The sequence below is a fragment of the Leucoraja erinacea genome, chromosome 29 (assembly GCF_028641065.1).
Source record: "Leucoraja erinacea ecotype New England chromosome 29, Leri_hhj_1, whole genome shotgun sequence".
Taxonomy (NCBI): Eukaryota; Metazoa; Chordata; class Chondrichthyes; order Rajiformes; family Rajidae; genus Leucoraja; species Leucoraja erinaceus.
The window spans coordinates 6,011,846-6,037,876 of record NC_073405.1 but is presented as its reverse complement, the minus strand read 5'-3'; the positions used below and the strand labels follow the sequence as shown (position 1 = coordinate 6,037,876).

Here is a 26,031-nt window from a genome sequence, read left to right as displayed (position 1 = left end):
AAAAATACAGAAATATACTCCTATGTGGTTTGCAATCAATTTCCCCAGCCATCAATTTCTAAGTTGAATTATCAACTGTTTGTTCCCTCCTACTTCACCCAACAGAATGACCTCTATGCAGTAACAAATATATTATTTCCAGAAATTTGGAGACAGCGGGTATTGAAACATCCTGAACAGCCATCATTATAACTGCAGGAATCGTTATTTCACACATATAGTTGCTGTGTGTGGGGTGGGAGATTGCAACCTTCACCTGTTTCGACGAATGCAATCAACCTGGTGTGCACAATCAAATACGCAAGAAGAAGAAGTTGCTGTGTCTTACCTAGCGTAACGACCATAACTGGGATGTTGAGGCGCTGCCTGGTGCTCTGAGAGAGACGCAGGAATCCATACTCCAATGAGTATTCAACAATGTACTCCTCTTGTGGCCAAACTGCAATAATGCAACAAACAAAAAAGTCAAGAGCATTAGCCAGTTCTGTGAACTGTCAGCTCATATTATTTACTACAGGCTATTAAGCTACAGAGAATGAAATTAGAGCAATGCGAAAAGCCACAATTGGGTACTGCAGTCAATATTTCAAATCTCACAAGTACAATTTTAAGTCAATTTTAAAGTATCCTTAGATTCGGTTTTATAGTTAATCATTCTTGATATAATCAAAGATGTTGTTTCCTCCACATGATTTGAAGGCTGAATTCATTCTTTTTCCTTCAAATTTAATAACCAAATTTACCTAAAATTTTAGTTCAAATTCCCAAAGATTCTGCAATCTTTGTGAATGGATTAAAGGTTTCAAAGAACTTTTATTTGTCACATGCACCAATTAAGGTACAGTGATATGCGAATTACCATATAGCTATACGGGGGGAAAAAACAAGACAACTACATAAAAATTAACATAAAACTTCCACCACAGCGGATTCCCCACATTCCTCACTGTGATGGAAGGCAATAAAGTCCAATCGTCTTCCTCTTTATTTATAATATTGCAGAAACAGGCAACATAGCCCCTCGAGAGCTTCCTCAAACTATACTCATTCTTACTCCATTCAACTTTATTCCACAACAACTTATCTAGATTTCCTTTCAAATTAACTCATTCTATTGGTAACACTAACTAGAAGCATGCTCACCTATTCTAATATAATTAGTAGAATGATGCAATGTTCTGATAAGTGAATATAGAGATAAATTATTTTTATGGACAGTAAGTAACCAAAAGGCACATTTTTAAGGTAAATGGAGAAATATCAGAGATGTGGAGATATTTATACAAAGATCAACGATGTGCAGGATGGATGATGGAAGTTATCTCTTTGGGCACTCTAAACAAGTATGCTGGTGGTCAAACAAAAAATATTTAGATGATGGATGCATGATGTAAATTGTTGAAATACCTGGGATCATCTCAGGTTGCTTGGTAAATGTTAATGCTACACTTAGATGGAAAGTATTCAATCTCCAGTCTTATTCCTTGCAAATTATGGAAAGGCTTTAAGGCATCAGAAGGGAAGTTATTTGCCACAGGATACCACACCTCTGATCTGTTCTCGTAGCTCAGTTGAGTTTCTGGGCAATAGTACTGCCACGCTTTTCCCATCCCACTCAGAGAGTCCATTAGACGATACTCTGGAACCGTAAGGACATTTAATGTCAAGTGCAGGAGATGACACTTGCTCTTGGCCATGGCTTAGCTGCATAATTACTTATCACTTATCAGCCCATGTCTGATTGCTGCTTTGGTCTGGCTGGTTTATTTGCTGCTGAGCTGCATGTGGAATTGAACACTGTCCAGTCCAGTCCAAGACAATCCTCCATTGTTTCCATTAACTTTAATTGTAGACTTGCGAAAAATATTAACTTCTAGAACATGCAAATCCCAACTTGGCACATAATAAATATTTGTATTTGATGCAAAGTTTAGCTATATTTGTCAGAGTCACAGATGTAGAATTGCTGCCTTACAGGGCATGCAGCGCCAGAGACCCGGGTTCGATCTGCACGGAGTTTGCACGTTCCCCCTGTGACTTGTGTGGGTTTTCTCCAAGATGTTCGGTTTCCTCCCACACTCCAAAGACGTACAGGTCTGTAGGTTTATTGGCTTGGTGTATATGTAAATTGTCCCTAGTGTGTGTAGGATAGTGTTAATGTGCGGTGATCACTGGTCGGTGTGGATTCGGTGGGCCGTAGGGCCTGTTTCCGCACTGTATCTCTAAACTAAAAAAAACTAAAGCCAGCAATTCATACATGAATGGATAGAGATCAGCAATGCTTTCAAGCTCTATTTAAATAATTATGATGCTATCCAGGGATTCATAAGCTTTTAAATATTATTGCAGTCACCCAAGCTAAAAATGAAGCCTACATTTAGAACAATATAATAGTCTCCTAAACATCTTGTCACAAATATAAAAGGCACAGGATTTTCAGTCTGTGGGAAAACAATCAACAATATAATAATATACTTCCAATTTGCAGATTTTGGTTGTGGCTGCACCTAAGATTAAGGTAGGCAGCACAGTGGCGCAGCAGTAGAGTTGCTGCCTTACAGCACCAGAGACCCGGATTTGATCCCGACTACGGGTGCTATCTGTATGTAGTTTATATGTTCTCCCTGTGACCGTGCAGGCTTTCTTTAAATTCTGTAAATTGCTCCACATAGCATTTCCATTACAAGACAAATGAGTTCACATACCAAAAGAAAGAACCTCTCAGCTCAAATAACTGTCCATTATTACGGTTTATATTACCAGAATGTGAGGAAGGTTAGCAACTGGAATTGTCTCCGATACATGTAGACGAGGACAAAATTTAAGTCACAGAGAAGCAAGATGGAAAGAAAACATTTGAATCACTAAGACTTTACCTGCTCTTGTCAGCATCTCAAACTCGGAGACAGTTTCCTGCAGAGGCTGCATTCCTTTCGTCGGTGCCTCTGTAAATGAAAGTCCCTGGCTGTCATTTTGCACCACCTGTGTTACAACGTCAGGCTTATTTCCAAGTGAGGGCTTTAAGAACACTTTAGGCTCTATGTCTAGTTCAAACTGCGAAAGAGAACAGAGAAGGCAAAACCATGTCAGCACAAATTTGCTACTAGACAAAAGGGAAACATATGCAGAAATTGCATAAAGGGTTGGTTAGAATCTGTAAAAGTTAATAATTTGGTAGAGTTAATAATGTTAATAATTGCCAAAATATAACCACCGTGGTAATACAAGGCTACTAGCTTTTACTAAAGACATTGTTTAAGGTGTAAACCCAGAGAGCAAGATGGGCAGATGTGTCAAATGGAATTTAACCCAAGGTAATACATTTAGGAATAGCAACGTACTAGGCAAGGTTCATATCATAATCAGTGATGTTTAAAGAAATCAGTATCTGTTGTGAGTCCATGACCCACAAGAGTTTGAATCCCCTTTTACACACAATAAGTTAGTTTAGAGATACAGCGCAGAAACACCAAGTACGCTCCAATCAACAATTTTATTCTACATTCCAAGGACAATTTACAGAAGCCAATTAACCTACAAACCTGCACGGCTTTAGAAAGTGGAAACAGTAACATCTGGGGAAAACCCATGCAGTCACAGGGAGAATGTGCAAATTCCGTACACAGCACACCGTAGTCAGGATCGAACCTGGACCTCTGGCACTGTAAGGCAGCAACTCTACCGCCGTCCAACTATGCTTCCCCAAATGCGGGCAGTTACATCTCATTTTTGGCCTTAGCTTGCTTCATTCTAACCCTATGGAAACTCACGTTCCACGATACTGAAAAAACTCAACAGCTTCACAAATAAGTACGAATAAGCAGTTGTCAACGCTGTTTCCAGGATTGAAGGAAAAAATATTAGCTCCTGGTGGAACAATATAAAACAAGGCCACTTGTAGAATAATATAAAGGATTATGGAAATGCGCAAGCGAACCAGACTGGCGGGATTACTCTACTTGGAACCGGGTCAAATTGCTTCCTCCAGTTCTGTAACAATTGTTTGATTCAAAATAATAATATGCAAATAAAAAGAATCTACTGTAGATTCAGGTTGTATGAATATGCCCGATTTTTGCCCTAACATTCCTTAGTTATAAGTGTGAAGCCTTGAAATTATATATTCAGTTTCAAATAATGGCTACAAACTGTTGATTCGGTTTCAGAATAGGTAGGTGTACCACAAACCACCCAATACCCTGAGAACATTAAAGTCTACTCCTCATCCACAACTAAAACAAAATGAAGCATCTTACGACATTTCAGTTTTAAAAAACTTTAAAATTATATGCAACTTTTGCCCATCATTTTGACCTACTTTGGACAGCTTCAATAGAAGCTTCTGAGCTGGACAACATTACCGTCTTCAATAGGACACTTTGCACCACCTTTTCTTCAATCTGCACATTTGACAAGAACTCTGGATCCTCTCTTAGCAGAGGGGGATTTTGGAGACATACTCGTGATCTTGGGCATAGTTAAATATTTAATAAAAGATAGATTAAGAATGATATAATGAGGGGTGGGGGGGTCCACATTATCTGGAATCGAACTGCAAAAAACAATTAAGTATCACCAACCAAGTTTTGAATGGAAATGCCTTGAGGGCAGCATTGACACAAAACAAATCCAAGCAGTCATTTCTCACCTACCTTCAGTGCAGACACACAATTCTCCAGTGTGACAACTGAGCTAGAAAATGACCAGCGCCAAAACATCTAAGTCAGCAAATGACTAATGGATGCACAAAATCAGGTTCCATTAGGCAAGAAACAATGCTCAATGAAATATACAATGCACAATTCCAGATAAGCATGTTATTATTTCACCCGTTTCTGGATATATTGTAAGTGGTGGTGCAAAGCCACTGCTCAGTCTGAATGTCTGTTTTTATTTCAATTTTGAGGCCTATTTTAGATATGTTAATTTTAATTTTAAAGCTGTAAGCATTTATTCTGTTTTTATTAACTGCACTGACAGGAACTGATTGAGAAACAATTTTTTGTTTCTTCTGTGTATGCAAGTACTCAGTTAAAATGACATTAAATACTGAATTCCCCCCCTAATTGCCACCCACCCCCTGTAATTAACGTCACTCTGCTGGAAATTCAACAATAGTATTCTGCTAAATGACCAAGATCGTGGATATTGTGGAGAGATATTTAATTAACGGCCATATCCACTTTACTTTGATTCAGATTTTTCCCCTTGTGATCTACTTCATTCCTGACTAATTATGTATTTGTTACATGAATATTTCAACCAACATTTTGAGAATGACAAAACTTTGTGACAGATTCATCCAAACCAAATCAACTAAAGATATTCTGCATGTTTTATGTCTGGTTTGCAATGTTCTCAGCAGTAATCGCACCTGTATGGAAGTGTTGTCAAACATTTCTACGCTCAGCTCTTCTTCATCTTCTGTTGGCTCCTTCACCATTCCTGCAAAGTTATCCGATTCGTAGAACTGAAGAAAAATGGGTGCACGGCTGGAATTCCGTTGGATTTCTACACGGAGAATACCATCCCGCGGCCATTTCTCACGGATATGCTCCAAGCAGTTGATTGGAGATCGCGAAAAGGCAATGTGAATATAAGCCAAAATAAAAAGTACAAAGAGAGCCTGGAATTGGAAAAAGAAAAAAAAACTATTAATATTTTCCAAGAAAGCACATAGTGACACGTCTTTGTTTACTTCAAGGCATAGAAGAAAACATGAAAGAGTAAAACGCAACCACATGGCTGGTTGACTCTTAAATGCCTCCGACAATGGTACTCGGTGAAGTGCTATGAAAGATCTCGCAAATGATGCCCAGATCCTGATATATGAATAAAAGATTTACACCAGTGTATTACCAATTTTTCCATTGGATTTCAGAACTAGAATTTCTGCTTAATACCATGGAATGTTAAATAACAAAATGACTCGTTAAAGTCATTAATAGCAATCCTTTAACTGAGATAATCTCATCTCCTTACAATGAAAATGTAGGTCACTATGCCACATTAGTGAAAATCTGTGTGAAATAAGCTTATTAATTCATTGTTACTGGTGTAATAACAATATGTGATTAGAGTTCTCGTAAGTGGGAAAGACTTAAATTTACAAACAGTACATCTGTAATTCAATTACCAAGCAATTCTTGTGGATGAAGTATGCTTACTACACAGCATATTATATACCATGTTAACTGGGGAAATGGAGAAAACGTAGACAATACAACATATTTGTTGCTGCTGTGCTTGTACAATGTATGCAAGGAATTACAAGCAATGTTTTCAAAAGCAGATGCCATTCCTCAATACTACAACTCACGCTGATACACCAAGGATTACTCTTTTATAACAAGGCCTTGAATCTTTGGGTTTATTTAGGGCTGTTTGGTCAGGTAATACAGTTTGGCTGAATTGGGCATTTTCAATATTTTCTTAAAACAAAACTTTTAACCAAGAAAGTTAATTTGTTTACAAAAGTACAATTACATTTGTAATACTGACAAAACATTTGCATTCTGAAGCAGTCTGCATTCGCATTCACAGTCTGAAGAAGGGTTTTGGCCCAAAACGTTGCCCATCTCCTTCGCTCCATAGATGCTGCTGCACCCGCTGAGTTTCTCCAGCATTTTTGTGTACCTTTGCATTCTGAAGCTGTACTACACAAAGTTATCTAACACAAACTAAAGTAATATAATTGCATATTATTAAAATTACAGAAAATTTAGAGTGGTAAATGATGCCATGCAGTTTTAATGAATAATGAATCTATAGATGCTGATGCTATAAATCTGACAGAAGAAATGGTATGCTTTGGCTGTGGGCACTTATTTTAACATCAAAACAATGTCTTTACTGGCAGCCATATGTTATGGCATCCACATATCTATGGAGGGAAGCGAGTTTGTATTCATGAACCAATTCTGCAGAATCTTATTTCTTAGGGTGCAAAACAGTTACAAATTGTACTGCAATAATTCTGAACTACTCCTTAATTGTGGGCTAGTTGTACATTAATCCAAAATAAGTCTTCCAAAATTGCAGTGCTTCATTGCAGCACCCCATTGTTACCTCCCTTGAGCTAAAAGCTGGATGGGGAGGGAAACCAAGTATTTCATGTCTTTCGCACCTGTTTAATGATGAAGAATTCAACAGACGAGAGATACAGACTCAATCAATCTTTATCATTTTTTTGTGCAAGATTTAATTCCCACTCAAAGCATGGCAGACATCCTAAACAACAACGTGTGCTGAACACACTCAGCAGATCAGGAAACGTTTTGTGGAGACAGAGTAAACGTTTTAAGGTTCTGATCAAAGGCCAACTTGAAATGTTAGCTCTATATCTCACCCCACAGATGCTGAAATGTTGTCATAACACTGCCTCGCATAATCATTCAAGTGTGCAGACACAGAATTCTGCCCCATTTTAAAATATTACAAATACATATTTAAATGCCATGTACAATTTTTAAATCTGCCAACATCCATGCGAGTGCCACTGCCATTGAAAGGTGGGCTTGCTAGCAGTTTTGCTGCACACAACAAAAATGAATACTAGCTTATAGTAAGTAGGAATCCTGATTAGTCTGACTTATTTCTCAGACGTCTGCAACTGCCAAAGCCAACAGATTGTGAAAACTGACAGCATTATGCATATGCATTACAAGGCAGATGTTAAAATTCTAAATAAAGATTAAAATGTAAGCTTAAAAGTAAAATAATTCAAAATCTGGAGAATGGTTAAGAAACCAGTCAGTAAATTTAAGAATCTATTTTTTTGTGTGATGGGTGGATGGGAGTAGCAATTGTTCTGACTGCAGTGTCTACACAGCTCAATATGGGTTGTTCACATGGATTCAGAAACTCAGTTGTAGCTGACACCAATCTACAAATAGAACAAGGTGAATTATAAATTGTCGAGTGAGAACAACAAAATATCCGATGAGAAAGCCCAAATGCTGAAGCTACCGTAGACGTACAAAAAGATACGGTTAGCAAAATGTAACTTGGGTCACTTAGATGGAGATTAGTGAAATCATACTGGGGAATATTGAAATGATGGAGAAGTTACACAATTTTATGTCTGCCTCCATGAAAAGCATAAAAAGCGTGTAAGAAATAATGCACAGCAATGCGTCTTGAGTGAATGAGCTGAAAGAAATGAACGTTGGTTAAAAAACAAATGGAGAAACTTTGGTTAGGCCACATTTGGGGCAATGTGGTCATTTTGGAGAGGGTGCAGAAGATGTTCACTGGATATTAGCAGATTTAGAGAATATTAAATATTAGAAATTGGGCAAATCTAGGTTATTGTGGAGCTTTGTAGGCTGAAGGGTGACTGGGTAGAAGCATATTTTGTAGAAGGCATATATAGGGTGGAGAGTCAGTGTTTCCCCATCCTCCTTAAGAGAGAGTACAACTTAAGCACACAATGGTAAATGTCCCCTCGCTTTGCTGTAGCTTCGATGGAAATAGAATTAAGGTTAAATTGCACATGTATAATGCAAATAATAATTAAAATCAAATCTCATGGGAAGTCTTTTATGTCACAGCCTGCTCACTGAAGAGTGAACAGCAACCTTCCATGACTCTAATAACCAATAAAACCATAAAATTCCTGTAAGGCAGATTACTGTGAGGGCATGTTGAAAACAATCTGAAGAAATTATTTGATTTTTTACCATCACATCTTCAGTGGTCTTAAAATGCATTGATTTTTAGCCGCATAATTTACTAGAATACGAGCGAAAAAGCCTCATTCCCACCTAAACATATGTTTAGTGCAATATAAATGTTGCTCAGAAAAACAAGGTGTTTTCCCATTTGTTAAAAGGTGAAATATCCAAAGTTAAAAAAAAATTGCTTAAATCAATTCCTTCCTTTGAGTTATCAGCTCTGAACAACAAACATAACAGTAAAGCAGTAATATCAAAGTCACAACATTCCTTATATTGATAGTATTAACAGAAAAGCGGACACTGGAATAACTGGGACAGGAAGGTGGATTAAAAGCAGCAACTGATCAGAAAGGCCTCAAAATCAATATGTGATTAGAGAAGAAGTGGAAGGATGACGTGATAGCAATAGATTAAATACAAATTGCAGATGGTACAAGACCAAAGATTATAGAGATACTAGACAGAGGTGAACAGAATAATGATTAGGTGAATAAAGATCAATGATGTTAAAAATCATAGTGCTTAAAATGCATTTATAATGATGACAGGGAGTCAGATCAAAGGAACGAAAACATTTCTCCAATCTTAACCAGCACCACTATGCTCACTTTCAACCCCAATATCTCCAGATCTGCAGACACAGTGATGTCATAGTTTAATGAACTAATCTCTACCCGAGGTCTCGGGCATCTCCTCATTGTTCCCACTGGACCATGACCCAACTACTCAACAATAACTCATCACCTCTCTAGTCACTGACCCCATTTAGTCAGGAAATCTTCACTCTAGTCTCGGCCTCAGTCATCCAACTGCACAAAGCCTATTTCTGTCTTTTCCCCAAGATTCTAAGCAGGACTGTACTGGTATATCTAGTTCCAATTGCTCTTGTCCCACAAGAATGATTGGTTTTATCCTTGACTTTATTCTTTCTCCTCGATCCATGACACTTTGAAATAACTCTGTCCCTTAGACAGTTTCCTAGTCCCTTCACTCCAGACAACCAATCCCTCCATACTTTTTTCAGGATGTAACTAGGAAAATGGGCTAGGAAGTGCCAGCAAATGAAGTGTACCTGGACTTTCAGAAAGCCTTTGATAAGGTCCCACAAAAGAGAGTAGTGGGCAAAATTAGAGCACATGGTATTGGGGGTAGAGTGCCGACATGGATAGAAAATTGGTTGGCAGACAGGAAACAAAGAGTAGGGATAAACAGGCCTCTTTCAGAATGGCATGCAGTAACTATTGGGGTACCGCATGGCTCGGTGCTGCGACTGCAGCGATTTACAATTTTCATTAATGATTTAATGATGAAGGGATTAAAAGTAACATTAGCAAATTTGCAGATGGCACAAAGCTGGGTGGCAGTGTGAAATGTGAGGAGGATGCTTTGAGGATGCAGGGTGACTTGAACAGGTTGGGCAAGTGGGCAGATCCATGGCGAATGCAGTTTAACATGTATAAATGCGAGGTTATCCACTGTGGTGGCAAGAACAGGAAGGCAGCTTATTATCTGAATGGTGTCAAGTTAGGAAAAGGGGAAGTACAACGAGATCTGGGTGTCCTTGCACATCAGTCACTGAAAGTAAGCATGCAGGCAGTGAAGAAAGCTAATGGCATGTTGGCCTTCATAACAAGAGGAGTTGAGTATAGGAACAAAGAGGTCCTGCAGTTTTACAGGGTCCTGGTGAGACCATACCTGGAGTATTGTGTGCGGTTTTGGTCTCGAAATTTGAGGAAGGACATTATTGCTATTGAGGGAGTGCAGTGTAGTTTCACAAGGTTAATTCCCGGGATGGCAGGACTGTCATATGTTGAAACAATGGAGCGACTGGGCTTGTATACACTGGAATTTAGAAGGATGAGAGGATATCTTATTAAAACATATGATTATTAAGGAATTGGACACGCCAGAGGCAGGAAACATGTTCCCGATGTTGGGGGAGTCCAGAACCGGGGTCCACAGTTTAAGAATAAGGGGCAAGCCATTTAGAACGGAGACGAAGAAAAACTTTTTCACGCAGAGCATTGTGAATTTGTGGAATTCTCTGCTTCAGAAGGCAGTGGAGGCCGATTCTCTGGATGCTTTCAAGAGAGAGTTAGATTGAGCTCTTAAAGATAGCGGAGTCAAGGGATATGGGGAGAAGGCAGGAACGGGGTACTGATTGTGGATGATCAGCCACGATCACAGTGAATGGCAGTGCTGGCTCAAAGGGCCAAATGGCCTACTCCTGCCTGCACCTAATGTCTATCACACAAGTGGATGATACATCACTCCTTTCTTGAGCAGAAGTGTCAACCAATCTTCAATGCAGCACTCATTCACCTCGCTGAATTTGTTACAAGAAAAATGAGCTGGGGAATGGGGTTGCCCTTTGAACTGGCCAATAAACTTGGGCCAAAATTGTCTGCTTCTAAGTCACAAGGAGAAAGTAATGAAGCCAGTTGCAATGTGCAGAAAAGCAGAAGAAAATTATTTGACTGAAAGCTCCAAAGCATTTGAAAAGTGTAAAGTTTCATTGGTGGGAAGCCGAATTTGCCCAAAATGTTTCGATTTCCACATTGACAAAGATTCAACAAGGTTAATGTGTAACAAACGATTAACCAAAATAGATAGAAATATTTCCTCATAAATATTTACATTTTGTTTCCTGACAAAATGAGTCAATGGATAACGAAGAACAGGAAAAAATGGTTGGTCAATGTTTTAGTAGAACCCTTGAGCAAAACAAAGCATTAGGGTTAAAATTTCTGCTAGCTAAGGAGAATTGTTCACTTTAGGTTAAAGTCATTTCTTGTTCACTTTAGAAGGTTAAAGTCTTTTCAAAAACCTTAGCGGCAAGTTGGAGTGTGCAAATGGATTTCTTCCTCATGGCGAGCAGGACAAATGTCATACCTGTAGTGATTTCTAATTTTCCCAGAAATCCTAGGCATGCTGAAGGTTGGGAAAGTGAGAAATTCCATTTTCCCCATAATCACCACTGACAAATGGCCCAATATATGTATATATATATATTATACAAAGGTGTTTAATCAAAATCCTAAGTATTAAACCATTAAAGTGGACTTAATGGAGTGCCTCAGAGTGTAAAGTTTAAGGTATAGTCTGTAAAATGTTATGCAGAGGGGGAGGGGTTGTTTTTGCTTCCAAAAACATGTGCAAATGTCCTTCCTCAAAGAACGTCCTTTAATTCTATGACATCTAGTCCTGGACGCTCCCACTGGTGGAAACATCCTCTTCACATCTACTCTATCCAAGCCTTTCACTATTCTGTATGTTTCAATGAGGTCCCAGCGAGTACAGGCTCAATGCCGACAAACATTCATCATTGGTTAACCTTCTCATTCCTGGGATCATTCTTGTAAACCTCCTCTGGACCCTCTCAGCACATATTCCAAATGCAGCCTTACCAGCACCTTATAGAGAACATTACATCCCTGATTTTGTACACAAGCTCTCTTGAAATAAATGCTAGCATTGCTTTCTTAACTAACGATTCGACTTGCAGATTAACTTTTTGGGAATCCCGCACCAGCTCTCCAAGACCATTTGCACACATCCGATTTTTGGATTCTGACCCCATTTAGAAAATAGTCTACGCCTTTATTCCTACTTCAAAATGCATGACACCACACTTTGCTACACGATACTCCGTCTGCCCACTCTCCCAAACTGTCCAAGTTCTTCTGCAGAGTCCCAGCTTTCACTACACTACCTGCCCTCCACCTATTTTCGCATAATCCGCAAACTTTGCCACAAAGCCTTTAATCCCTTCGTCCAAATCATGAATATACAACGTGAACAGTAGCGGGCCCAGCACCGACCCTTGCGGAACTCCACTAGTCACTGACAGCCAACCCTAAAAGCCACCTTTATTGTCACATTTTGTCTTCTGCAATCCAGCCAACCTGCTATCCATGCTAATATCTGCCCTTTGATACCATGGGCTCTCATCTTCCTAAGCAGTCTAATGTGTGACAACTTATCAAAGGCTTTCTGACAATCATGGCTTTGATAGGTTGTTTATGTACTGGCTGGGTTTAGAGCTAAACAAGCTGTTTAGAGATATGGAGGAAGGCGGGGAGGGGGAGGACTCCATCACCGTAATGTCTGTTGGCACTTCCAACAACTCAAGATGTGCTGACTGGACTGCAGAATATACCAGAAGGTATACAGTATTACAGACAACGATTATAATCTCATGTGCAAATTGGCATAGAGATAAGCAGATCAGGGAGATGATTATGTGGTAGAAGGATTGGTGTGGGAAAGAAGGGTTCCATTTCACAAAACACTGTCGGGATGAGGAAAAACTATGTCAGGGCTAAAAGGTCACATTACTCCAACAAGAATTCTCTATACAGAACAAATGAATGAACCACAGATGCCGATTAAACACGCCCCAATCATGACTGAGACTTGAAATACTAGGTAGAAAGCTCTACAAAGAAAAAAATGCTGAAAGGTCAGAACTACTTTTTGCAATTTAGGACATCACTTTAATAACGAGTCAAGACTTAGAATAGATAGAAAATAAATAGAAAAAAAAGAAAAAATATCCAGGAACACATTGGAAGCCATGTACATCTACCCAGAGAATAGCGGTGAAAAGGTAGAATGCATAAATACAGATTATCAGACAACATAAAGCAAATAATTTTAATGAAGGTTATAATTTTCATAGAATTAACAGTCTCACTGATGTCTGGAGAATTAGGAATTCCCCGAGCTTGTTCACAATAGGTTTGTACAATGGTAAATTACAGCTAGAATAGTAGATGAGGTGATAATAGTTTAGTATATATTTTATTTTGAACATGTAAAAGAAAGTAAAAAACAAAGCAAAATAACAAGAGCACACACACGTATACATACACACAATCATATATCCATACATAAGCCACATACAATCACGCATATGCACGCACGCAAATACACACATATACAGTATATAAACAATTATCCAAATTATGTACAATGCAAATATCACACTGTGTCAAACAAAAACTTAACATTCATCACAGCCCTTTCTCATTCTTATACCTCTGGAAAATAAATTTTTTGCACATCTTAAACCAAGTAAAGTTTGTGCTTTGCTTGAGTTCCACATCCAAATCGTATCACAATTTCACCCCACAGATTGAAATACACATGCTCTTCATAGTTGTACGAACACAAAGTTTCTTTAATAATACTTTTACTAATGAATAATGAGCCAAGCCAAGTGATATAAAATTTAGTAATGATAATGAAACAGATTGGAAGAGAGCTCAGTTTATATATATATGTATCTAAAAGAGAAATGTGAATTCTGGATTTAGGTACAACTCATTGTTGCAACGAGACAGTCTAAAGTCAAGTAGGTAAATGTACCAATTGTAAAATACAAAATCACTGAGATTGAAGAAAGAATATGCTGCAAAACAGAATGAGATTTTCAACCTGACTGCACTATCGGAGCTTGAATCAACTCACAGCATCCAGAGGGAACAAATGTTTTATTTGCCAAAGTGGGCAATTAGAATTGTATGAGGAAACATTCAACTACAACAGCACTGGAAACAACAATAAACCAATGGATTCTGGCAACTGGGAGTGATACAAAGAACACAAGACAATAATGCAAATGGCAAGACTTACAAAAACAAAGGAAGCTGAAGAATATGCAGGGGATTCGGAGATCAACAAATTTTATCACGGCATTGTGCAACTGAGAATAGGCAGAAGCAATGTGTGAAAATAATAGTTTAGGTTTATTTGGTTCAGAGATTTTTTTTAGTTTAGAGATACTGCATGGAAACATTGACCCCAACCACCGCCCTTGTCGTGTCTTCATAATCCCCCCTGACCTCCCCCTTTCTGATACGGAACAGTCTGTCCTCAACAGAAGCCTCACCTTCATTCCCCTCCGCCCCCACCTCAGTTCTGGGTCGGCCTCGACGTAGAGCTTTTCTTCCATCGCCACCTTGCCTTTTTTTTTTTATATGAGGAGTCCCTCACCACCCAGTGATGACCCCGTCTCCCCATCTACTGGACTCCCCAGAACGTCCTTCTATCCTCTCTAGACCTCTTTATTTCCAACTGCCAGGGTGACATCAACCGTCTCAACTTTTTGACTCCCCTTACCTATTCTAATCTCACCCCGTCTGAATGTACATCCCTCCGCTCACTCTGCAGCATCTTCGACATTATAATCAAACCCGCCAACAAGGGAGGCACTGTCGTAGTCTGGTGCGCTGACCTCTACTGGGCTGAGGCTAGGCGACAACTCTCAGACACCTTTGTCTACTTATCCATGGACCATGACCCCACAGACGAGCACCAGGCCTTAATCTCAAACACTATTTCTGATTTCATCTCTTCCGGCTGTCTACCTTCCCCAGCCTGCAACCTTATCGTTTCCCAGCCCCAGTTATATCTTCTTCCCAAAATCCACAAACACAACTGCCCTGGCAGACCCATTGTTTCTGTCTGCTCCTGCCCCACGGAAATTATTTCCACGTACCTCGCCACCATCCTATCCCCCCCCGGTCCAATCGGTCCCAACCTATGTCCAAGATACCTCACATGCCTTCGTCTCTTTAACGACTTCCGCTTTCCGAGCCCCCACTCCCTCATCTTTACTATCTACTTTCAGTCACGCTACACCTCCATCCCCCACTATACTGCAGATCCATCTAATTTCCCTCTACTAACACCTAGCAGAGCTGGTCCTCACCCTCAACAACTTCTCCTTTGACTCCTCACACTTCTTCCAAGTCTAAGGCGTACCCACATGGGCCCCAGCTATGCCTGCCTCTTTGTAGGATATGTTGAACAATCCCTGTTCCAAGCCCACAAATCGCAAAACTCAGGTAGACACAAAATACACTTCTCCCACCTGGTTTAAATCGAAGGTAGACACAAAATGTGGAATAACTCAGCGGGACAGGCAGCATTTCTGGAGAGAAGGAATGGTGACGTTTCTGGTCGAGACCCTTCTTCAGACTGATCAACCACCTATATATTGTGGCTACAAGAACAGGTCAGAAGCTGGGTGGCCTGCTTCCGACACTAAGTGCTTTCCACCATCCAGTAGATCCATTTACTTTTGAGATACAGTTTTGAAACCGACCCTTCTGCCAACTGATTCCACACTGTCCATTAATCACCCATTCACATTAGTTCTATGTTATTCCATTTTATGATCCACTCTGACATATTAGGGGCAATTTACAGAGATAAGTTAAACTATAAACCCGCACATCTTCAGGACATCGGAGCACCCAGCAGAAACCCACGGTCACAGATGGAACGTGCAATAGCTCACAAGGACAACACCCGAGGTCAGGATCTTAGGCAGCAAGAATCTGAGGCAACAGCTCTAGCAACTGCGCAGCCCATATGCCAGAAGCACGATGGAATATTTGCCACGCACCTCCACAAAAGCAGCTCCAGAACACTCACACTATTCAAAATTACTGAGGACAAAGCAGCCAACTGCAGGTCACATAGCAACGAGATTTGCAAATGTATTGCAGCAGAGCAGAGATACACAACAAATTACTACGGAAAGAAAATTTGTCCCATGCGGCCCTGGTGCCTTCTCTATTACCAAGGCTGACTTTTATTCTCAGCAACATTTTCCTATACTTACCCCACTCGATTCCCCCAATATCTAAAAAATGTCTTGAAATTGCTCAGCAACTGAGCCTCTACAATCTTGCATTGAGAATTCCAAATATTCATTACATTCAAGATGCCAACATTTCTTCCCACCTTTCTCCTGAATAGCTGACCGATTGTTTTGATACTTGGTTCTTAACAACTCAATCAGGGGAGACTACCTTGCATCCACCATGTGAAGCCCCATTCAAATTTTGTTTTTTACAATGTGATCATAAAATAATATTTTGTATTCTTCCAAACTCTAGGGAATATAGGAATAGTCTGCCTAATCTCTTCTCAGATGACAAACCTTCCATCCCAGTTTTGCTGCGCTTATTCCCTTATATCCTTACTTAGATAAACACCAAACCCATGTACAATATTTCAGGTGTGGTCTCATTAGGGCCATATATATATTTTATATATATAGATAGAGCAATACGTCTCTACTCTTGTACATGCCATAATACAGGATAACATTATTTGTTTTCTCAATCCCTTGCTGTTCCCCCATGTTAACAAAGAACAGTCTACAGAACATCCAGATCTTTCCAAACACCACAGCTTTCAATATAAAAATATTCTGCTATTTTATTGTTCCAACCAAAGTGAATCATCTCACATTTATGTACATTATATTCCATCTGCTATGTCATTGTGCATTGATTTTGTCTATATCCCTCTGTATCTCTCTTGTAGCTCTTTCTGCAATCTGTGTTGTATCACTGGATGAACTACAGTTAATTCCCCAGTACAAATCATTGAAACAGCTGATGAAAAGCTGGGGCTCAGTACCAGTGAAAATACGCTGTATCAACTAGTTATCCCTTATCCATTCTGCTAGTTAAAGCATGATATACTTCCCTTCTCACTCCATGTCAGGCTAATTAGTCAGCAAATTCCCTGCTTTCTCTCTACCCTTTCTTTACACAAATTAGAAGTATGTAATTCCGCTCTTCGAGGCATCTTCATATTTAACAAGATTGTGGCTGATCGGACTATAACCTCAACTTATATTTCAGTCCCATTAGTAAAAAAATTGCATGAGAGATTTTTTTGATCTTCTCGTCAGTTTGCAGATGACACTAAAGTGGGTGGTCAAAGATAGACACAAAATGTTGCCGTAACTCAACGGGACAGGCAGCATCTCTGGAGAGAACAAATGGGTCAATCTTTGGTTTAAACCAGCATCTGCAGTTCCTTCATATACTAAAGTGGATGGTGTTGTAGAGAAGATATATATCAAAGGTTACAGTAGGATCTTGAAAAGTTCAGCCAAGGGATAATTTGGAGTTTATTGCAGATAAATGCAAAGTGTTGCATTTTGGGAGGTCTAATCAGGGCAGGACCTTCACAGTAGCTTTTAGGACTCTGGGGAGTGTTGTAGAGCAGAGGGATCTAGAGTGCAGGTACATTGTTCATTGAAAGTGACGTCACAAGTAGATAAGATGGACACAAAGGTGGTGAAGAAGGCTTTTGGCACATTGGCCTTCATCAGTCAGTGTATTGAGTAAAGAAGGTGGGATGTTATGTTACAGTTGTACAAGGTGCTGGTGAAGCCACAGTTGGAATATTGTGTTCAGTTTTGGTCACCTTACGATAGGAAAGATGTTGTTAAGATGGAAAGAGTGCAGAGAAGATTTATGAGGATGTTGCCAGGTCCTGAGTGCCTGAGCTGTAGGGCGAGGTTGGGTAGGTTACGATTGTATTCCTTGTAGTGTAGGAGAGGTGATCTTATAGAGGTGTAGAATACCATAACGGGAATAGATAGCGTAGATACACAGAGTCTTTTACCCAGAGTAGGAGAATCAAGAAATTAAATCAAGGAATTAAAATGTGAGGGGAAGGATTTAATAAAAAATCTGAGGGTCAACTGTTTCCACACATCGTGGATATACAGAATGTGCTGCCGGAGGAGGTAGTTGAGGCAGAAACTATAAACAACATTTAAAAGACATTTGGACAGATACATGAATAGGAAAGGTTCAGAGGATATTGCCAAACAAGAGCAGATGGGACTAGTGTAGATAATGCACCTTGGGTGGAATGGGCCACCTGTTTCTAAGATTTCATTCTAGAACTGTATTCCACAAAACATCCAGAGATTTATCTGTTACTTATTTGCATTTCAAATAATTTCAATATAATTTTTTCTGGCTCAGGCAGTAAGGAACCTTATGTCCAGCTAATAATTTCCTTTTTACATGGCTACAGTATATTTCAGTCTTACCCTAGCCTAAGGTCACTTGCTACTTGCTTTTTAGACAGAAGTAGAATTAGGGCATTCAGCTCATTGAATCTGCCCCACCATTCGATCACAGCTGATCTATTTTTCCTCGCAACCACATTCTCCTGCCACCTGCCCTAACCTTTGAAGCCCTTACCAATTAAGAACCTATAAATCTGCACCTTACATATACCCAATGACTTGGCCACCTCTGCAGTCTGTAGCAATGAACTCCACATATTTACCACCCGCTGGCAAAAAACAATTCATCCTCATCCCTCCCACCCCCGTCCTAAACTATAGCGAGTACAGGCCCAGAGCCTTCAAACACTCGTCATCCATCAACTCAATCATCCCTGGGAACATTGCCATTTCCCTTATCAATGTTGAAGTATTCTTTGTTGACTTCCTGTTCTGAAGGCCATATGCATTCAATTTTGTATTCTTAAGCATTTTTGCTGCTCTGACTCGGATTGAGGGTAAACTTACTGTTTGTATGTATTGGCCCTTCCTAACAGGTGCATCATCCATTTGGGTAGCCTGCATTATTGCCACAGGTATACAGAAAAATAATTTAAAGCGCAATACTAGTTGCTATATTTAAAAGATTAGAACAGTTTAATTTACAGCCATGCAAAGACTTAGTTGGAACTGAAATATCAAAGGTCACCTCTTAAGGAGAGGGAGTCAGGTATTCCTTTACTAGAAAGATAGCTACACAATTAGTGTTAAATTGTAAAGACTGATTTAACAAAAAATTGGATTGACAGATAATATGATTTAAGTCTTCAACTATTAAAGGAACTAATAGGAATGTAGATGAAAAATTATTTCCACATTTGGGGCGGTGGGAGTACATAATGTGGCACAGCTGACAAATTAGTCAGGTCTATTGGGGTGCAAAGTTAGCAGACTTGTAGAAGTTTGGAATGTCCTCCCACACATGTAAACGGATACTGTATTACTAGTTCTATCCTACACACTGGGGACAATTTACAAATATCATGGATCACCCTGATGTCCGAGTAAACTGTGGGGCAAGGCCTGCTGCTGACGTGTATACAATTCAATGCCCCCCCCCCCCCCTTCCCTCTCCACCCCAATGACCCACAGCCCTGAGACGCAGAACGGGCAAAGCCTCTCCCAAACCAGGACCACAGCCACAGAACACCAGGCCCTCAGTGCCGGGCCGCAACCCCAGGGGCGATCCCACCCGCAGGCCCCAGACAAGGCCAGGCCACCCCCAAACCCCACGATACTAGGCCCAGAGCCCTCCACAGACCCGGTCAAGCCACCCCCAAGCCCGGGCCTGCGGGCCCACAATCCTGGGATAACCCACCTCCTAGCCAGGCCCACTCTGCCCCACCACCCCCGGGCCAACCCTCCCACCGGCCCCGGGACATTGACAGGCCCAGAGCCCCGTCTCACTCTGCCCCCCGCATCCCCAGGCAACCAGGCCCACAGCCAACCCCGGGCCCAACAGCCCCCGGCTAGTCGGGTGAAACACTGGCCTTGAGCAGCACGAAGAACTCGAACATCCTGCGGAACGAGGGGGGGAAGACCCTGGCGTAGGTGACGGCCATCTTGAAGAAGAGAGCGTGGAAGAGGCGGTCGCGGACATTGATGAGCGGGTTGGGGTTGACGTTGTTGTTCCGCGCCCGGTTGTTGGCGTTGTTCGCCTGGTTCTCCGACATCTTCCTTCCTTCCTTCCTTCCTCAGCCCGGCAACTAGGGCAAGGCAAGGCCGCTCCGGTCTCCGCAACCTACGCTCGGCTACCAGTCTCTAATGCCGGGACCGTGTTATAAATCACTTGTCGGTGGAGTGGAGGGGGTAGGGGGAGGGGGGGGAATAGGATAATGTTTTAAGTTTTATTTTACTCCCCCTTTTCCAGCCGCGCTCCCCCCGACCCGCAGCTTCCCGCCCGCCCGCTCGCTCCGCTGGCTCCACCGCCGGTGGGGAGGAGTCACTGCAGCCCCGCCCGATGGCGCCACCGCCGGTGGGGAGGAGTCACTGCAGCCCCGCCCGATGGCGCCACCGCCGGTGGGGAGGAGTTGCTGCAGCCCCGTCCGCTGCCGCCACCGCCGGTGGGGAGGAGTCACTGCAGCCCTGTGGGGAGGAGTTACTGCAGCCCCGCCCGATGGCACCACCACCGGTGTGGAGGAGTCATTGCAGCCTCGTCCGCTGGCGCCACCGCCGGTAGGGAGGAGTCACCGCAGCCTCGTCCGCTGCCGCCACCGCCGATGGGGAGGAGTCATTGCAGCCCCGCCCGATGGCGCCACTGCCGGTGGGGAGGAGTCATTGCCGCCACCGCCGGTGGGGAGGAGTTACTGCAGCCCCGCCCGATGGCGCCACCGCCGGTGGGGAGGAGTCATTGCAGCCTCGGCTACACCAGCGGCCCAGACCCTCCTCAATCGCGCCTCTTACCGGCGAGGAGAAGTTACTGCATCAGGTGGTGAGGACCAAAGATACTAGAGGTGTTTAAGAAGGAACTGCAGATGCTGGAAAATCGAAGGTACACAAAAATGCTGGAGAAACTCAGCAGGTGCAGCAGCATCTATGGAGCGAAGGAAATAGGCAACGTTTCGGGGGTTGCCTATCTACTTCGCTCCATAGATGCTGCTGCACCCGCTGAGTTTCTCCAGCAATTTTGTGTACCTAAAGATACTAGAGGACTTGCTGCAACACATGTTATTGTTTTGTTACCCATGGGCCCAGGAGTACCTCAGGATATTTTCAGCCATGTGAATGTGGAGAGGATGTTTCAACTAGTGGGAGAGTCTAGGACTGTAAAAGAATATGTGATTCTGTTTGTAGTTTGTTTGGTTGTTTGTTTGTTAGTCTTTATGCACAAAGTCCGCGAGCATCGCCACTTTTCATTTCACTAAACATTTCGTATCTGTATGTGACGAATAAACTTGACTTGACTTGGCCAGAAGGCTCAGCCTCAGAATAAAAAAATGTACCTTTATAAAGGCGATGAGGTGGTTTCAGCCCGAAACGTTGCCTATTTCCTTCGCTCCATAGATGCTGCTGCACCCGCTGAGTTTCTCCAGCTTTTTTGTGTATCTTCTAAAAAAACCTTGAGTGTAGACATCCATTATTCTTCAATTACAGTTTCAAGGTCTGGGTGATCTATTCAGTGATTGTTGAGTGATATTTATATCCTGTCAGTAGCTCTGGCAAGGGAAGATCAGATTCAATAGGGCGGATTGATTGGAAGGTGCGGACATTTTGTTAGACTTACTTACTATTGATGAGAAGTCCTTGCGTTCTGCTCTTACGTCCTATGAGTTTTAAATGGTTTGTTTCAACAATCTATTGTGACACATTGAAGGAGACATTAGACCTTATTTTCTGAAAACAGTCTGTTTCGATATCTCCCGTCCATGTGAGGGAGCATTTGGGAAGTGTCTGCTGTGACTTCATTTCAGTTACAGGCTTCCAGGATTTAAAACATGGTTCACGATTGTTCTGTTTACAAGCAAGTGCTATATTCCTGCAGAACATCCCAAACTGTAACAAGGTTTTACTATAACAGCGATTGGCAGAGGCTGTGCCAGGTGAAGGAGGCAACCTATCTGCCTCCCAGCAGGTACCGTCCCCTGCAACCGCAGGAGATGCAACACCTGTCCCTATACCTCCTCCCTCGACTCTGTCCAGGGACCCCGACAGTCCCTTCAGGTGAGGCAGAGGTTCACTTGCACCTCCTTCAACCTCATCTACTGTATCCATTGTTCAAGGTGTGGACTCTTATACATCGGCGAGACCAAACGTAGAGTGGGCGATCGTTTCGCTAAACACCTTCTCTCGGTCCGCCTGGACCTTCCTGATCTTCCGGTTGCCAAACGCTTTAATTCCCCTTCCCATTCCCACACTGACCTTTCTGTTCTAGGCCTCCATTGTCTGAGTGAGGCCAAACGCAAATTGGAAGAACAGCATATCATATTTCGCTTGGGCAGCTTACAGTCCAGTGATATGATTAATGATTACTCTCACTTCAAGTAACCCTGGCATCCCCCCCTCTCTCTCCATCCCTCCCCCACCCGTCATAATAGCTTCAAAGTCGTCTTGTTGAGTCTCATTGTCTGAAACTCATTTTCAAGATACCAGATACAAGATACAAGATACATTTAATTGTCATTTGGACCCCTTGAGGTCCAAACGAAATGCCGTTTCTGCAGCCATACATTACAAACACATAGACCCAAGACACAACATAATTTACATAAACATCCATCACATTGCTGTGATGGAAGGCCAAATAAACTTATCTCTCCACTGCACTCTCCCCCCCCCCAGATGTCAGAGTCAAAGTCAAAGCCCCCAGCTGGCGATGGCGATTGTCCCGCGGCCATTAAAGACACGCCGGGTGGTGCGAGGTCTCACACCGGGTTCTTGATGTTAGAGCCCCCGGCGTGCGCTCGCAGAGTCCCGCGGCCATTCCAAGCCGCGCGGGGCGGTGATGTAGGCCCCACTCCAGGAGCTCTTCAACCCCGCAACTCGGGCGGGGGAAGTCGCCGTTGCGAGAGCCCTGAAAAGCGGTCTCCCTCCAGGGACCCGCGGGCTCCCGGTGCCGCCGTCCACAGACCTGCCGTTGAAGCCTCCGACTCTCCGGTCGGGCAGCAGCAGCAGCAGCAGCAGCGCTCCTCCACCACTCCACCCGCTCCGGACTCGGCCAGCCCCGCGACGGTGACGGTGAGTCGTAGCACCAGAGTCCCCGGTCTCTTCCTGTTGGAGGCCGCTCCTCGTTGCAGCCCCAACGATAACGGAAACCCGACGAGAAAAGGTCGGGTCTCCCGTGCAGGGAGAGATTTAAAAAGTTTCTCCCCCCCCCCTCCCACACACACACCCCAACAAAAAAATAACAAAAACTACATAAAAACACAGACAGAAAATAATAAAACGCGGACGGACTGCAGAGGCCGCTGCTGACGAGAGTCGCGCCGCCCACCACACAGCTAACAATGGCCTGTTTCCTTTATCATCATCACCTTTTTGCATGTATTTCATTCATTTGTTCTATATCTCTCTCCATCACCATCTACACCTCTTGTTTCCCTTTCCCCTGACTCTCAATCTGAAGAAGGGTCTCGACCCGAAACGTCACCTATTCCTTTTCTCCAGAGATGCTGTCTGACCCGCTGAGTTACTCTAGTCTATCTTTGGTTTAAACCAGCATCTGCAGTTCCTTCCCACCCACTTGTAAAATTTACCATGAGGCCTACAAATGTTGGACCACCATTTTCTTTCGTTTCCTGTCAAGTTGCAACATTGAACCTGTTTAAGAAGGAATTGCAGAGGCTGGAAAATCGAAGGTATACAAAAATGCTGGAGAAACTCAGCGGGTGAGGCAGCTTCTATGGAGTGAAGGAAATAGGCAACGTTTCGGGTCGAAACCCTTCTTCAGATGTTCAGTTTTAAACTCAGTTAGTTCCACAGACGATCCACATTCACACGGTGAAACAGACTTGTCTGCCTCTCTCAGTCTCCTTTTGATCTGACCTGCAGCATCCATTTACAAATCCTGCTGAGTTTACAAGTCAGGAACTTCAAACTGGGGGTCCCGCTGTTTTTCCGCCTCATTGTTACTTCCAGTCACGGAATCTTAACAGAAGCCGCAAGAACCTCCCATCTCTGTGGCCAATCTTACTGTTTCCTCGGGTTCATTAGATCATAAGTGATAGGAGTAGAATTAGGTCATTCAGCCCATCAAGTCTACACTGCCATTCAATCATAGAAACATAGAAACATAGAAATTAGGTGCAGGAGTAGGCCATTCGGCCCTTCGAGCCTGCACCGCCATTCAATATGATCATGGCTGATCATCCAACTCAGTATCCCGTACCTGCCTTCTCTCCATACCCCCTGATCCCCTTAGCCAGAAGGGCCACATCTAACTCCCTCTTAAATATAGCATGTCTGATCTATCTCTCCCTGTTCACCTTATTCTCCTGCCTTCTCCCCATAACCTCTGACACCCGTACTAATCAAGAATCTATCTCTGCCTTAATTATATCTACTGACTTGGCCTCCACAGCCTTCTGTGGCAAAGAATTCCACAGATTCACTTCCCTCTGACTTAAGAAATTCCTCCTCATCTCCTTCCTAAAATAATGCCCTTTAATTCTGAGGCTGTGACCTCTAGTCCCAGACTCTCCCCACTAGTGGAAACATCCTCTCCACATCCACTCCATCCAGGCCTTTCACTATTCTGTACGTTTCAATGAGGTTCCCCCCTCGTTCTTCTAAACTCCAGCGAGTACAGGCCCAGTGCCGTCCAACACTGATCTGGGTCAATGCCAGAGATCTGGTCAGATCTAGCGACTGTAACAGCTACAGGGCGTGGAATGTCAAGCAGGGCATCTACTTTGTTCTGTTGGAGGGAGAAGGAATTCGCTGCGTGTGGTGCTGACGTCCTCTGTGGCCACAGCCGTTGACTCTGCTCCCGATCACATTACCTGTCCAAATGCGTCCCGCGCCACGGAGATGAGTCGTCCCATTATCAGAAGTAATCAGAGCTTTGCGGTGGGAGAAAGATAAGGGATCAGACAAAGGAATTCAGAAATATGAAATGTAAAACCAGAGGCTTTGATTGAATGAGGTGAAATAATGGCAATGAGCCAGTGTCTATTGAATCTGCATTTTGTCATGAGCCAAGGCTTTTAGCAAAGTACAGGTGACAAATTAAAGGCCAGCTCAAGGGGGCGGATGGAAGGAGGGGGTTGGGGGGCGAAGGAAGTCTTTTAATGAAGTGGCCAAAACAAATTGCCTTCCCCTTTTCTGTGTTAGCTCTTCATTGTCAAAAGTGAGACTCTATTCGCTTCGATCCAGAGATAAATGCTTTCCTTGTTATTTCTAGGTGCGGGTGAGTTTCCAGACTGCATCTCGGGTCCAAGTGTAATGGAGATTAGATATCCGAAACCGCATTAGCACAGTGGCCTGTGCGAGGCACTGGTAACCCTGTTTTCAGATCCTCAAATGGTAAGTGTGTTGAAGAAACACTGGATTTTCTGTGGGTCTTCCTGTGTTTGCGATTCATAGGATGTACACCCTATAATTTCCGAAGTACTTTACAAACCACTTGTCCATGTAGCAAGCAGTACCTAGCTCACGTGCCGTTTGCCCACGTTACCTGGCTTTGGTGGGGTGGGGGGGGGGGGGGGATGTAATCGGACACTGTGGTGGGCAACACCAGTGGAGGAGGTACAATGACATTGTTTCCACAGTGCAGGGTGTACACAAGACACTATGTACACAGCTTTGCTAGCGGCATCAGAGAACCTTCGGCAGGGAGGATGTTTACTACAGATTACTCAGTGACCGGGGAAACGGACCAGACCAGCCCTCTTTGTGTTGGGTGTTACCTGTAACTCTGTCGCAAGAAGGCCTCTTGAATAGGAAAGATTCGGGCTCAGATTGCACTTCGGAAACTTCAGCGGGGGTGGGAGATTGCAACCTTCACGTGAAGGTCCACCCTATTGC

General features: G+C 42.7%; 1 protein-coding gene across 3 annotated transcripts in view; it reads right to left on the bottom strand.

Moving 5' to 3' along the window:
• tmem259 (transmembrane protein 259) overlaps positions 1 to 20,451 on the bottom strand; it is a 47,783-nt gene extending 27,332 nt beyond the window's left edge. The window contains exons 1-4 of one of the 3 annotated variants that reach the window (XM_055658430.1): positions 20,061 to 20,451; positions 5,375 to 5,626; positions 2,877 to 3,054; positions 329 to 439 (exon numbers count right to left, since the gene is read on the bottom strand). In XM_055658430.1, the coding sequence (XP_055514405.1) occupies positions 329 to 439; positions 2,877 to 3,054; positions 5,375 to 5,626; positions 20,061 to 20,243 (724 nt within the window). In that variant the 5' untranslated portion in view covers positions 20,244 to 20,451. The remainder of the gene's footprint in view (positions 1 to 328; positions 440 to 2,876; positions 3,055 to 5,374; positions 5,627 to 20,060) is intronic. The other 2 variants (XM_055658428.1, XM_055658427.1) reach the window with 2 other exon arrangements.
• Positions 20,452 to 26,031: the final 5,580 nt, after the last annotated feature.